The 14,165-nt window shown below is 39.7% G+C and overlaps 1 protein-coding gene across 1 annotated transcript in view; it reads right to left on the bottom strand.

Moving 5' to 3' along the window:
- Nucleotides 1-409: 409 nt before the first annotated feature.
- Nucleotides 410-14,165, bottom strand: part of LOC104166126 (T-lymphoma invasion and metastasis-inducing protein 2-like) — a gene marked incomplete at its 3' end in the record, with an annotated part of 41,411 nt that continues 27,655 nt past the window's right edge. Inside the window, exons 8-12 of the mRNA XM_009705955.1 lie at nt 5,992-6,156; nt 3,287-3,397; nt 2,745-2,823; nt 1,730-1,822; nt 410-670 (exon numbers count right to left, since the gene is read on the bottom strand). Coding sequence (XP_009704257.1) covers nt 410-670; nt 1,730-1,822; nt 2,745-2,823; nt 3,287-3,397; nt 5,992-6,156 — 709 coding nt within the window. The remainder of the gene's footprint in view (nt 671-1,729; nt 1,823-2,744; nt 2,824-3,286; nt 3,398-5,991; nt 6,157-14,165) is intronic.

Below are 14,165 nucleotides of genomic sequence, written 5' to 3'. Positions count from 1 at the left end.
TTAACATATGCGGTACTTTACCACAGGTAAAGCATGGTAAACACAGAACAATACTTCTGTCTCTGAAAGCCATCACGTCATTTCAACCACAGATGCCTGGGAAATGGATGTATTACAGGTACTGGAGATGACACAGAACAGTTAACAGAGTGCTCGGTAAAACTGGATCGTGCAGCCAAACAGATTAAAAGAGTATTATTTCCCTGCAGAAATTGTCATATTCTGTCTCATTTCTACTTTCTAGAAAACAATAAAATAACAGACAGATATGAAGCATAAATGGAACTTAAACAATTTGCACTTGGGTTTCTCACTAAGGCAAGCACACAATTTTAAAGATAAATGAGTTTTTAAAAACAGCGATATTGGAAGGGAGGTAAAAGTAATGGAATTATTGTCAACCTCTTACCATTTGCTGTGTTCTTTTTGAAGTTATCTAGAAACTCTTCCAGGAGCTGTGACTGGTTTGGAGGGGGCAACAAACTTTTTGAGTCCCTGGAAATGTCGCCATCTGACCAGGATGCACAAAAGGGTTGCTGGGTCCCATAATGGTTCATTCTCAGACTGAGCATCAAGCTTCTCTCCGAAAACACTAACTCCATCTGCTTGAGGTCAAGATCAGGCACAGCCTCTCCATTTATGCTCAGGATTTCATTGCCTACTCGGAGCCCTGGCAACATGTGAAAGGAAAGAAGAAGGGAAAAATAAAAGAGGGAATATAAATGTAAAGGGTCACAAACCAAACCTTATGCTCATTCACCTTTTATTTTTGTGGGTTTAATTCAAATAGCCTAATCCTACCACAAGTCCATTAGAATCGATGGGAGCTTTATTTGTGCTGTAATTATACAGATCGACCTCATGCTTACTTTGATAGGTGTTACACATAGTACAGCAACTGAGTTGTTTCTTTCTAAAGATGCTACAGAATTTGGTGGGCGGGAGGGCAGCACAACTTTCAGGGAGATTAGAATAGAGGCACCTCTCACGACTCGGATACCACCACTGTACAGCACCATAACACATATTTCATTATCTAGGAAGAACAAGGCACTAGTCACGCAGATCAAATCATTCATGCAAAACTGGAACAACAGCGGATGGAGCCTTTATCAGCTTTTGTATAAATCTGAACAGTGGCAACCACTGCCTTTCAAGGTCAGCAACAACCAAGTGGTCATTACCCTCAGGTAGCAAATGAAACTCTCTGTCTACATTTTTCTGGGTTTGTCTCTCTGTTTTTCAGAGAGCAGAACTCATGTGATCCTGCTGTGTTGATGAAGAGAAGCTCGGTTTCTGAGCAGCACAGTAGAGAAGGTGCTCAGAGAAATACATGCTGAAAACTATTTTGGGGAGGGAGGCTACTTTTCATTGCCAGCAAAAGTGGAAGTGAAGGGTCTTGGAGAGTGACTAAGTCCATGAGGTTCCCCACTGTGAGATGAACTCTTTCTCTGGCCTGTTCCTCTGTGCAAAAGCACTCGGTCAGACAGCTGAATGCAAACTTTGTCTCCAAGGGTGAACAAGAACTCTCCCCACTATATCGAAAGGATAATTCAGTCACTCTGCGTGCACTATCTTTCCTAATACCACATACTTTCCATGGTCTTCAGGAAAGAAAACTATGAATAGCAAAAGCCAAGAACCATTACAGACAGCAGTACTCCTTCATGTTCTGGGACTTTAAAAAAGATAATGAAGTACAGTATTAAACATAAATACAATGCAATACCTTCCTTGTATGCCAGTCCATCAGGGAGAACATCACTTACAAATATATGTGTGAGATGCTGATTTTCATCAACTTGTGCTGTGACGGCAAAGCCTGAAGTAAAAGAGGTTTAAATCAAATAAATTTTCACAGAAACATTTCTCTTTTATTTTGCATATTTAGTAGACTGCACACAATCAGAGGGAGGATATTTCCCATGAGAACACACCCATGGAGCACAGAAAAATTATCAGATTACTTCTCAGTCATTGTAAGGCCTGTTAAAGTTAATAGGACTTTTCAACTTCCAGGAAATGTCATGCTGTGCTGTAAAAAAAAACCAACATTTCAAAAAAATATTTTCTACCTCAGCCCCATATGACATTTCAATAACACATCTCATCGTTACGGTAAGAGTTCTGCAGTGTGACCATCAGACATAGAGGTGTCTTAAAACAGATCCAAAAACTGGAAACCCAAACTATAAAGCAGCAAATCCACATAGACCAGTGAGTGAGACAGCCCAGCAAGGAGTAATTTATACCGACAGACTTGCAGCTAAAAATCAGCACAGAGCTGCCTTACAAAGGTATCTTTGTAAGGTATATAATTATTGCTAGGCATAACCACCTCCCACAGATAAAAAGCCTGTCAGAATTTGTACCAAAGGACATTCTGTTGATATTGTGCCAACAGAGGATCCCATTACCAAAAAAGAGAAGGGCAGACCTTGACCATGGCCTGACTGAGAGCAACTGTATTAAACCTGGCGAAGGACATTTGTCTTCCGACAATTCCACCCTTGAATTATTTGGCCAGTACGGCAGAATTAAAAAGTGGACCCATCCCAAACATAAGAAATGAGCTTGCCAGTGTGAAACAACCAGTTTGGGTCTTTCTTGCAATGCCTCCAGTCCTTTGCAGACTCAGACTTTGAGCTACTAAGGATCACTCTCCTGCTCTCAGAGACAGAAAAGTCCTGAAGAGAGAAAGTAAGCAATGAGAAGAATAAAAATAAAAATTCCTGGGAGCTTACCAAAATCACTTATGTTTTCAGTCTTTGTAAGATGAACGTGATAAACATTTAATGGACAAATTTCTATTTCATCATACACCTGTTGGAAAAAAACAGTAACAGAACTCGTTAAATTATGAAATTGCAAGCATCAAAACCCAAAGGTACAGCACAAGAAATAAGGACAATATTCTTTGCATTAAGAAAGCATCAAAACTTGCTCTCTTTACATACAGAACTGTGTTACTGTGCAAGTGTCACCGGTATCAGTGGGACTAAATGCAGAGTAAGCTAAAGATAGAAAACCCAGCCTGGAGTAGAGACCAACACTTTGCTTTTGTACCAGAAGCCCCGCTTAAATCTTCAAAAGGTTCTTGAAGAGAGTGTTTGCAGTGCCCAGCCACCCAAACATCCGCATAGACATGGACTGTGCGAATGAGGACAGCACAATGCAATCCAGGAACAGCTTTAAAACCCTACTTTAGGTCTAAATCACACATATTGGTAGGTGACAATTCAACTGTAGCTACAGACATCATGGAGCTTTATCTAAAAGGAGTAACACTTTCCTGGTCTACTATGTATTCGTATGGTTCAGGAGTACAATACTCAGTATTTTCATCAACGAGTCTTCTCAGTTGAAGGCCATAGTGTCTTGGCTCCAGTTGTCTCATCTAAGGAATAAAGAGAATGGGGTTTGGAATTTGTTATTTATTTCCAGATTCCCAGAAGACAAAGAAGCGACACACACACATACAAAAAGCTCTTTAGAAATCATGCAAAAAGCAATCCTCAACAAGGCATTTTCTAACTATTTTTGTGGTATAAACAAAACTAGCTGCATTGCTTAGAAGATAAGGTTCAAGTGCAATTTCCATTTTCCCTTACGATCCTCCCAAATCCTTTCATAACCACTATGTCTTGGCTATTAGATTAACTGAGCACTGTTATATGTTTCCAAAGATATCACAACTGTTTTCTGTCCTTTCGAACTTATACTCACAACCATCTTTTTCTGCGACTACCTTTAACGACTCAGTTCTGCTCAGTAAGTTTTTCTCCTGATGTAGAAAATATATATGCAAGTATGGGCTGTTAGAGAGGATGCGAAGCGGGTTCCCTAAGGGTTTGCCTTTATCAGATTTTATTTTTATTGCTGGATTTCATTTACGATCAGAGAGTTTCACCTATTTTTTTTCACCACGTGAGGTCAAAGCAAAAATCCTGTCTCAACAGAAAGTCAAAGGCAAGTATGAATATTCCCAAAGGATATTAGCCTGAAAGTGTCGAGCCCCTGATGGGAGTCTCTCTGAAAGTCAGGATGCTGGTCAAACCACTGCACAAAACATTTCATTTTAACATACTAATAGAGTAAAATTTCTAAAATAAGAGGAAGAAACATTTGTAAAAAATGAGGAATCACTGCATCCCTGAGCATTATTTAACTTCTTGAAGGCCTCTCTGCAACTTCCAAAATCTAAATCTACCAAGCAACTAGTAATACTTTACAGTTTATGAGTTGCATCTGTTCTGTATCCTGAACAATTGTATTCAAATGAACATTTTTTTCTATACGTGCTATCCAAAAGCCTCAGATGGAAAACAGAAATGAGAGAAGTATAAACCCCATAAAGTATGAATGAAGGTTAAAAAAATCAACAACCCCTTTGAACTTTATCCTTCTAGACATAACATTCAAACACGTCCTGTTAAGAAGAAAGATTCCTTACACTCACCAGAGCAGCATGAAAATGTAAGAAGGAAAAGAACCAGGACAGATGAGCAGAAAGTATTCAGCATTAGAGAATGCTTATGAAAAGCTTTACACACAGAATAGAAAGAAAAAATAAAACAGAAAAACGTTTAAGAAAAAAATCAAATAATGTAAAACTACATTTTCATGCGATACAGACAATGAAAATTAAAAGTCAGCTTTACAATTACAAATATCTTGGGAATGATGGAATAAGAGAGGTAAGGAACTTCCTTTTCAACTTAATTTTACGTTTACAAATTTTATTTCCTCTTTCAGGGGTCTTGCATGTCACTGTAACCACTTCCAAATGTTTCAGTTCTGCCGTGCCATCTGGTGGTCACAGAATGGCTCAGACAATCCCTTGAGCCTGACTACGTACACTGAATTTTTCAAAAGTAAAGCCAGGCATTAAACTGTTTCTCCAGGATTCAGCCTTCACCAGCAAAAGCAATGAGAAGATAATTTCTTCTCCGTGATGCCATGGAGAAGAACTCGTATAATTTAATAATTTTTTGTTTGTTTGTTTACAACATTACCAGGTGCAAAGAGCCATTAAATTGGGTCCTTTTCTCCATTAGAAGCCTCAAAATTCATGAACTTCAAGCCAGTTGAAAGAGCTCACCTGAAAGTTCACACTAACCTATGCCAAAAGCTACAGATGGATTTTGTACAGAGTAGCACTCCTTTTTTTTGTCCTGTTTTTTCCTCTTTACTTGTAAAGTAAATAAACTATATTTACCAGTTGTCAGAAAACAGAACTTGGGAGTAAAAAGCTAGATTTTCCAAAAAGCTTGTTTGCATAATTTAAGTGACTTGAATCATGAAGTTAGAGCTAAATTCATGCACTGACACATGGGAAAACAAAGGTGCTAGGTATGTTGCGATATTCTTGAGGTGTTGGTCTTTCGTCTGTAGTTAAAACTGGTATTTCTACTTTACCTTCAACCTGTGACTAAGTTTTCTGTCCCAAGATCTATAGCAATCCTTCTCAAATTGCTGGCACTGACTTTCAGAAGGGAATGCACTCTTTGCAATTCACAAGTAGAGCTGGTATTTAACTAAAAGCTTAAAAGGGTCCTTTAAGAAGCAAACATACATGATAGCCTTTGTCACAGCAGTCTTAAATGTCTTCATCTCCTGGTATTAACTCAACCAGTCCGTGTTACTCCTCTGTGATTAATTTGCGGAGAACAACTGGGTTCTCTGCAATGACAACATAGAGTGGGCACGTGCTCAGATTCCTCAGGGGTTGAGTACCTGGCAAACCGTCACTGCTCTTTAAGTATTCACTGTGCATTGTGTCAAGCAACACTTCTTGAAAACCTTTCCATAACCCTGCTACCTTGGCTACAACACATAAATAACACAGGAAACAGAGCAATGTGCCTTAAAACAGTGACAGGGAGATGCTGGAATTATGCTCTCACTATTTAGGCATCCTCTGATGTATTAATGGTCCTTCTCAAGTCCACAGCTATTAACAAGATGCAATCATGCACAAAATATTAGTACCTTGCACGCCAAAGATAAAACATCTTCCACCCTGTGCTCTGGCTTGAGGGTCAGTGCCACGCCTTGGCCGTCACAGAAGTGAACGTATGTCTGTGTTTCCCAAGCACTCTCCTTCTGGATGCTCTCTGCCACTGAGCAGTAGACATTCAAAAAGTCATCGACTTGCTGCTGGAAGCAAGGGAGCAATGAACAACATATCTGAGCGTTGCAAAAAGACCCCAAAAGTACAATTACATTAGCAGTTTGCAGTGGATATGTATTTAGACATGGTACTGTGTATTTCCTCATGGCAAGACAGGGACAAAGTTCTGTTACCTCCTTTCATTCACTATCAAAGACTTGATTTTCTTGAGAACAGATTGCACTTCCTCTGCATTCCCATTATGGGCTTTTATGCCTTTATCTCATATTAATCGTTCATTTGTTCAACCTGGAGAAGAGAAGGCTCCGGGCAGACCTTAGAGCAGCCTTCCAGTACCTGAAAGGAGCCTACAAGAAAGCTGGGAGGGACTTTTTACAGGGGCATGGAGTGACAGGACAAGGGGCAATGGCTTTGAACTGGAAGAGGGAAGATGAGATATCAGGAAGAGATTCTTCACAGTGAGGGTGGTGAGGCAGTGGCAGAGGTTGCCCAGAGAAGTTGTGGATGCCCCATCCCTGGAAGTGTTGAAGGTCAGGTTGGATGGGGCTTTGAGCAACCTGGTCTAGTAGAAGGTGTCCCTGCCCATGGCAGGGGGTTGGACTGGATGATCTTAAAGGTCCTTTTCAACCACACCATTCTATGATTCTATGATGGTTGGCAGGACAGAGGAGGCCTCTTGGTGACAGTCCAGTACGTAGAGTTGTCCATCTGTCTGTTTCCTGCCGTGGGCTCTGGAAGATGCTATGATTCTATGATTCTATGATTTAACTCGAAGTGAAAATATGTAGCTACCTGATATTATATCGCAATGGGAATAAATTCTTAAGAAGAACTGACTACTACAATTTTACCTAATCAACAAATGCAAAAAAAAAAAGGAATTACTGTAATTTTCATAGAAAATTATAATATAGTAAACTTCCAGCAGAGCGCACTGTGGAGCAAGGCTTGCCATAAAATAAAGGACTAAAGCAGGAATAAAGTGTTCCTATTCTATTTACAGTTTAAGCACATATTGTTTCATAGCTAGCATAGCGTATTTGCCCGTTTACCATTTTGCTTCACATTCACCCTTGTTCCAAAGCCACTCTGCTTGATCAAATAACAACAGCTACCCTGAATAAATTCCCTGCGGCTTTTCTCATCCTTCATTTTCACACTTTGTCCTGTACTGCACTTCAGGCTACATGTTCCAAAGGAAGCCACACAAGGAGAATCAAAACACTTCAGAATTTGAAGTTTCACCTATATATTTGGATCTGCCTATTCAACGCATCACTTAAATACCCACATCAAGGCATTTAAGTTTACAGAGACAGGGTCCCTCAATTTCCCTTACAGTCAATGGAAAGGGACAATAACCCTGTTAGGTTACTGAACTGCCACCCAAGACATATCTTAAGATCCTGATCTGTTCTCAGGAGGGCCTACCTTTTTCTTTTCACTTTTTTTTGTTTGGGTTGGGGGGATTTGTTGCCTACATAAAGCCCCTTAATTATGCAATTATTCCTCCTGGCTCTGCAGGGACATAAGCCCAAGAGTGCACTGCAATTAAAAGCTGCAGTAAAATCACTGCACAGGGACTGATTCCCTTTCTGCAGGTAGCGAAGCTACTGACAATAATCTACCAGTAGCAACAGAGAGACCAATGTTACTTTGTTTTTCCAAATAACAACCTTGGTTGTGAAAATTATCTAGTAAACAATCCTATCCAGGTAATTACCAAACAATGCAGAAATTCAGGTTGCAGCTGACGCAGAGTATGGCACAGTAACAATCTGATGCCAGAGTAATGCTGGTTTTGGCAGAATAATATTAATGAATTAATGGCATTCGTGAATCTTGTATCTCTTGTTCAACTGTCCCTTTTCACTAACTGAAAATGAAATTTCAATTAACACGGGTCCATGGAAATCCTACTAAAATCCAGCAACTACTATACATGACAGGAATCATGTTATGTTACTGCAATTAAGGGAGCGATGAAATCTACACTAGGTGAAGTTTCACCTCGGTGGCTGTGGTTCCAGACTGCTCGTAACACTGGTGGTGTTGAAGAAGATAATTCCCGTAGAAGCGTGGTCCTCCTCAGAAAGCACTAAATCAAGTGCCTGGGAATAAATACTGACCTCCTTCCACAGTGTAAATTCCAGAAAGGAGAAAGGGCAAGGCAGGCAGGTTGGGAGAGTTTAGCAGGAATAAGTCAGACTGAATTCTCCGGTGAAATGCTCCAGGAAAAACTGAAGCTAGGGAGATGCTCCTAGCAGCTCAGAGGTTGGTAACTACCACAACGGTTTACTGCACTGCAACAGTAGTTCTTCAAATCTGTACAACTGAAATAAATGCCTCTATTGCTAGAGATGGAAAAAAAAAAAAAACAAACCCCAAACCTGAGAGGATTATGGTGATGAGAAATAGGTTTAAGGCCACTTTTTTTTTCCAGAAGATTTTAAGACAGGACAGAAAGTTCTGCAGCCAGCCTGAGATACTGCCCTTTACCTTGCCATGTACACCACTGCTCAAGCATACGCCTTGAGATAAACTTGCTTCTGTTATTAAACATAACTACGTTCCTTAACTGCAGTCAAGGTACTGTTGCTTCATCCATATTTTCCATCTCAGAAAATGTGACATGAAAATAGATTTTTTTTTCCTGTTATGCCTGTAGTGACTAATTCTACAATAGTTCATTCATTGCCACAGAAAGTTATAACAACCCATCCAATTCTCCCGAAATAGGTGCCAAGATTTGCAGACTGTCACGTGTTGTGCCACAGGGCTGCTGCGAGACCAATAGGTTACTTCATAATTTCCTCCCACTATTTGCCTCTGGTTTTACCATCCTTTTCAGGGAAAATACAACCTCCCTGGCAGACTTCACTATTCGTCATTCGCCGCACTCCTCAGGTAGCATTTTATAAAAGTTTTGGTGACGTTCCTGTTTTTCATTTTAAATCAGCCAGTGAAACCAGGCTGATGCCAAAGTAACGGTTTTCAGAGTTATGATGACTCATTTCTGAGTTGTCATATGATTCATCAAAATGTCAGGATCTTAAAAATGCCCACGCTATATTTAATTTCCATTAAAAAAATGGTTTTAGAAATAAGGTTGAGAGAATAATAATAATAATAAATAATAATAACCGTTTTCTAAAAGTAAGTTTGAGCTCCAGAGCTCTGCTTCAGCACCTGAATTGGGTAGGGAGTTTTTGTAGTCTTCAAACACAACTCAGCTAAACGTTGTAAAAGCCTGGCCCAAAATCTGCAGTGCCATTGCCCCTGCGCCGGTCCCCTCCATCCAGGGAGCAGGGCTGGGATTCCCTGCCCGAATTTGGAGAAGGCTGCTTTTATCCAGAGCTGCGTCCAGAAGCCAGACATCATGCCAATGGTACATTCTGGAGAAATTTGGGCACTCTACAGGAGATCATTTTACCCAGAAATCCTTCACAATTAAAATGTATTTTGAAAAGAGAGGAGCAATTTGATTTAAATACTTTCCCACTCCAGGAAATAACAAGCAAGTGGTCAAGTCACTACGGGAATTCAGGTGTTTCAATATAATTCTTCAAAGAACAAACAAAATGTGAAGATACTTTCAGGAGGCAAAACAGCATTATAGGATCAGCTGCTGTCAGTGGGAGATGCTTCTCTCAGTGATATAACTTCTGCATAATTATATGTTTCTTTCTTACCTAGCCATTAAATGAACATGCTTGAGAAAATAAACCATGTAGCACATAATGATACAAAAAACCAACACAAAAACCTATGAGAAATTATGAACTTTCTCCAAACCTTCCTCATGAGATTCATTACAGCTTTTCATTACAGTTAAGCATTTTCAAGAGCAGTATTTCATTTTAAATGCAGGTTTTTGACTTTCTGTATAATATCTAGTACACAAACTCAGCTGAAAGGGAACAGTACTGTAGTACATTGTTTTTTTAAATCTTCTTTCAAGTTTTAAACTGCATCAGAGAAAAATCTGGTTCAGGGAACAAAGGAGGAAAAGGGACAGAGGGTAGATGGGAAGACAAACATCCCTTTGAGTCTGCGACATGTTGCCATTAAAGAAATCCAGCTATACCATACAGAAAACCAAGTCCAGAAATCTTGTGCCTAAGACTTCATTTGAATTTTTTATTTGGAGCCCACACAAGCCTACCAGGGCAGAAGGAGTCTGTCTATGTAAGTGGTACAGACATTACTCAGTGGTCCTACATGTGTGCAGTCATGGATTTTGGAGCATCCAGCTTTGCTTCCACACCAGGGGATGACAATGTTATCCCCGGGGAGGCTGCGGGAGCCGAGAGGGACCAGGCAGGGATGAGCAGCAGCTCTCCTCCTCCTCGGCATCAGGAGATGATGACGAACATCAGCCACAGCTATTTACCGGGTAATGCTGTTGAGGGGATGCCGCTTCCTCTTCCTTTACTTGGGCAATCTCCAGTTAACTCTCACTTCTCGGCTAGTATGATCCACAGACTTTAATTAGACTTTATTTGTCTTTATAATCAAAATACACAGGTTCTGTTGATGTAAGCAAAGAGGAAAAATACCCCTTGGATTTCGCCATACTGTGAAGGATGCTTTCAAACAAGCTTGGTTCCAAATCTCTCTCAGAAAGTATACACACTGTAAGGATTAGCCCTGTGAAGAAGCTTCTAAGGATTTTAAAAATTATTATTTATTATTATTATTTTAAAAATGGCTACGATGCACGTTCTGAAACTTATGTTAAAGTGGTTTCATTAGCAGAATTATAATCCTGCCATCTAACACTAACTGCATTTTATGAACCTCTGTGGGGTTTCTGAGCCAGTCTCATCACACACCTAGTGAAACACATTCAGGAATTTAAAAACAAGATGGTGCAGAATAAGGATGGGCATATCTTACCTCAGCAGAGTTGGCTGAATTCTGGACACCAGCAAATCCATGTCCTCCAGCTGAATCAAAAATCTATTAAAAATGTAACAGGTAAATAAATAAGCTGAACAAATAAAATCCTTTATTTCTTACCTGTGTTAGGTAAATTCTGTGAAAAAATAAAAATTAAAACTAAATGAATGAATATACATCAATCTGCTAAACCCCAGGGATCTTTTTGTACTTTTTTATCCCTTTATTCTGACCAGAAGTATTAAAGAAATACAAATCTCTATATATAGAAAAATTAAGCAAGTTTTCTCTTTCAGGCTACATGCACACTCACATTCAAATACGTATAAAAGCACTCATATCCTTGTTTTTTCCTATCTACTGTTTAGCAAGAAGATTAAAGCCATTTACCTTCAAATCATGCTGGAAGTTATAGTTTCACCCTTTGGGATACTGTTAGGTACAGCTACAAATCTCGTAATGATTTAAAGGAACTATTTCAAATCATTGTTTCTGTTTTCTACAACTTCTTACCCTACAGTTTTTCATCTCTTCTAACCGAGCAGTTAGCTTGACACTATCGACGGAAACTTTTAGCTTAGCTTTAAACACATACTTGACCTAAAACCCGCACTATTAAGTAACGAAAATAGCTGACCACTGTGTCTGCTTTGGAAGTGACGAAAGCAGACACTGAGACTTATGTTCCCCATCTGTTTTGAAAGTTTAAGTACTAGTATCTCACAAAGGTGTTAGGCTTATTAACGGAATTTTTAAAAAATCCAATAAATGGCTATGGATACAATCAGATATTTTGGTGACACAGGTTTATAAACACATGGATAGAGCTATACAGTTCATATGCAATGTCGAATAACAATACCCTCCTGAAGCGCAAATATAAATAGCATTTTTTTAACTCCTTTTGCAGTCAACAAATCACGACAACATCAAACTTACATCTGAGCTTTTTTTGTTTAGGTTTCCCTTTTCTTTTTTTTCGTACTAGCAAAAGCCTTTCAGATAAACCAAGACAACAACAAACTCTCTCTTAAAATTTCATACAAAATCCAGTTTCTGCCAATGCAAATAAAGGGCACCATTTCTGAACTTCCTCTTCCTTGTCTCACCCACAGATGTAATCAAACTATTTTATTGTTTATGATTTCTCAAAACAGTTTATCATTTAGACATAAGAAAGCAGATAAGTATTTAAGAAACTGAGGATAATGTGAGCCTAGACATCCTCCATCTGCTACAGTGCAGTTTTATTAACTGATTTGTAAAAGACTGAGCCACTTCATTAATGTTTATGAATGCCTCCCAGCATAGAAACTCTGAACCTTTTTTTTAATTAATACCATAAAATTAAACTTAAGATAAAATTACAAACTTCTCTGACACAATGATGTCCAAGAATATACCATCTAATTTTGAAGCTAGCGTACAGCAGATTAAAAAATACCAGCTCCAGTCAAATGAACTTCAATTAAATCCAAAAAAGCAAGATATTTTGAACATATTGTTTGACACAGACATCGCAGCACAAGAAGAGAAGCGAGATCCACTTCTCTGCTTAACCCAGTTTCCCAGTGGGCTGAAAGAGATGACAAGAAAGGCGGCCTCAGGCCTATTTTTGATTTTGATATACATTTATGTGCATACACACAAGATTGAGCAAGGACGTGGCTCTCTCTTCAGCCACCTTCTAGGGTCATGGGTCAGTTTTCAAGCCATACTCTTAAAAATTCCTCACTTTTCTGGGTATGAGTTATGGCCCGGTGTTATTCATAAGCAACACTCAACATTTACATTTCCTTAATTTTATCATAGGATGTTTAAATATCAAGAACCTCAGCTCATGGATGAAAATGAAGACATTTTTGGGCCAGCTGGTTGCAAGGTTTGGAATAAGGAGGGTGAGGATGTGCCAAGGCATCTCCGCCTGGGCCAAGGTTCCCTCCTCCGTGCTTGGACAAGCACTGGGAGGGCAGCAGGAGCCTCCTCTCCTTGCCACGGAAATAAGATTCTCCATCCCTGAGCTCCGCAGAATCCCCTTCACAGGCTATAAAGCATATGGGAGAACATATTACCCAGTTAAGACAGTGCAAGCTATCAGCTCTGCTGGGAACGGAGCTAAGGGGCATAAAATCCCTCCCTGAGGTCTCTTATGAATAAAGAAATAGAGGTGCAGGACTCACAGACCAGCCTCACCTGCTGGGGAACACAAGGGAAATTATGTGAAAAGGATGACCTAGAGAAAATTTCTCCTTCAGTTCCCTCTTCCATAAGACAGACTTGAGTTTTATTCTTACTCGATTTCACCCTGTGAACACAACTCGATCGATAGGCTAAAACGCCTAACAGTCACCCCAAGAAGCTTGATCCCAGTATAACACATACATAAATATTTACCTATTAAAAATACAAACCACTAGACCAGAAAATCCTGACGTGTCATTTTGCAACATTAAATCTGTTGCATCAGCTCTGGGACTACTGCAGTATGTGTACAGATAGGCTTGTTTAAGTATTCCACAAGCAGTTTTCCAGACGTGCAAGAACAGCCAGTTTTCAAGTGCTGATCATAAATTTTTGACTAATAAAATCAAAATACAAGGGCCAGGGAACAATAGGAACAAAGTCACCTAATGAACAATGCACAAAATACTGCTTTGCAGGAGAAACAGCAGACATGGGAGAGGCTGGTAAAAACAGTAATATTCTGGGTATGGGTTCCTCTCTGCCTTCTGCCTCACCATCAAGGAAGTGTCTCTGCTGTTAGTTACCTTTCTCTTTTCCCAAGGAGAAGGCAGCAAACCTTTATTTCACACTTATCTGTGTGTTTATTGAGAAAATGCAGCCTCCTGAAGTGTGGGGTTTGCACTACATATGTGCATGGGCCATTAGTTTCACAAAGAGAAGAAGACACTGTGAGATGCTGTAGTTTCATGAACAATGCAGTCCTTCAGCAGGGGCACCCAGCAGCACCTCCCCTCTCATCAAACCTGCGTCAAGACTTCACCTGCTGTATACTGGCAAAGTTTTACTGGCTTTACGAGTCAGCCGTCTACACCTACCCTCCTGCATGACAGCAGTCTTCTTCTGTTGGTTAAAATGTACTTCCAAGCAGCGTGTGTTGCTTTGAGAG

This window comes from Cariama cristata, unplaced genomic scaffold (assembly GCF_000690535.1).
Source record: "Cariama cristata isolate BGI_N322 unplaced genomic scaffold, ASM69053v1 scaffold1448, whole genome shotgun sequence".
Classification (NCBI taxonomy): Eukaryota; Metazoa; Chordata; class Aves; order Cariamiformes; family Cariamidae; genus Cariama; species Cariama cristata.
The sequence above is the reverse complement of the archived record's forward strand: the minus strand, read 5'-3'. Positions and strand labels throughout refer to the sequence as shown.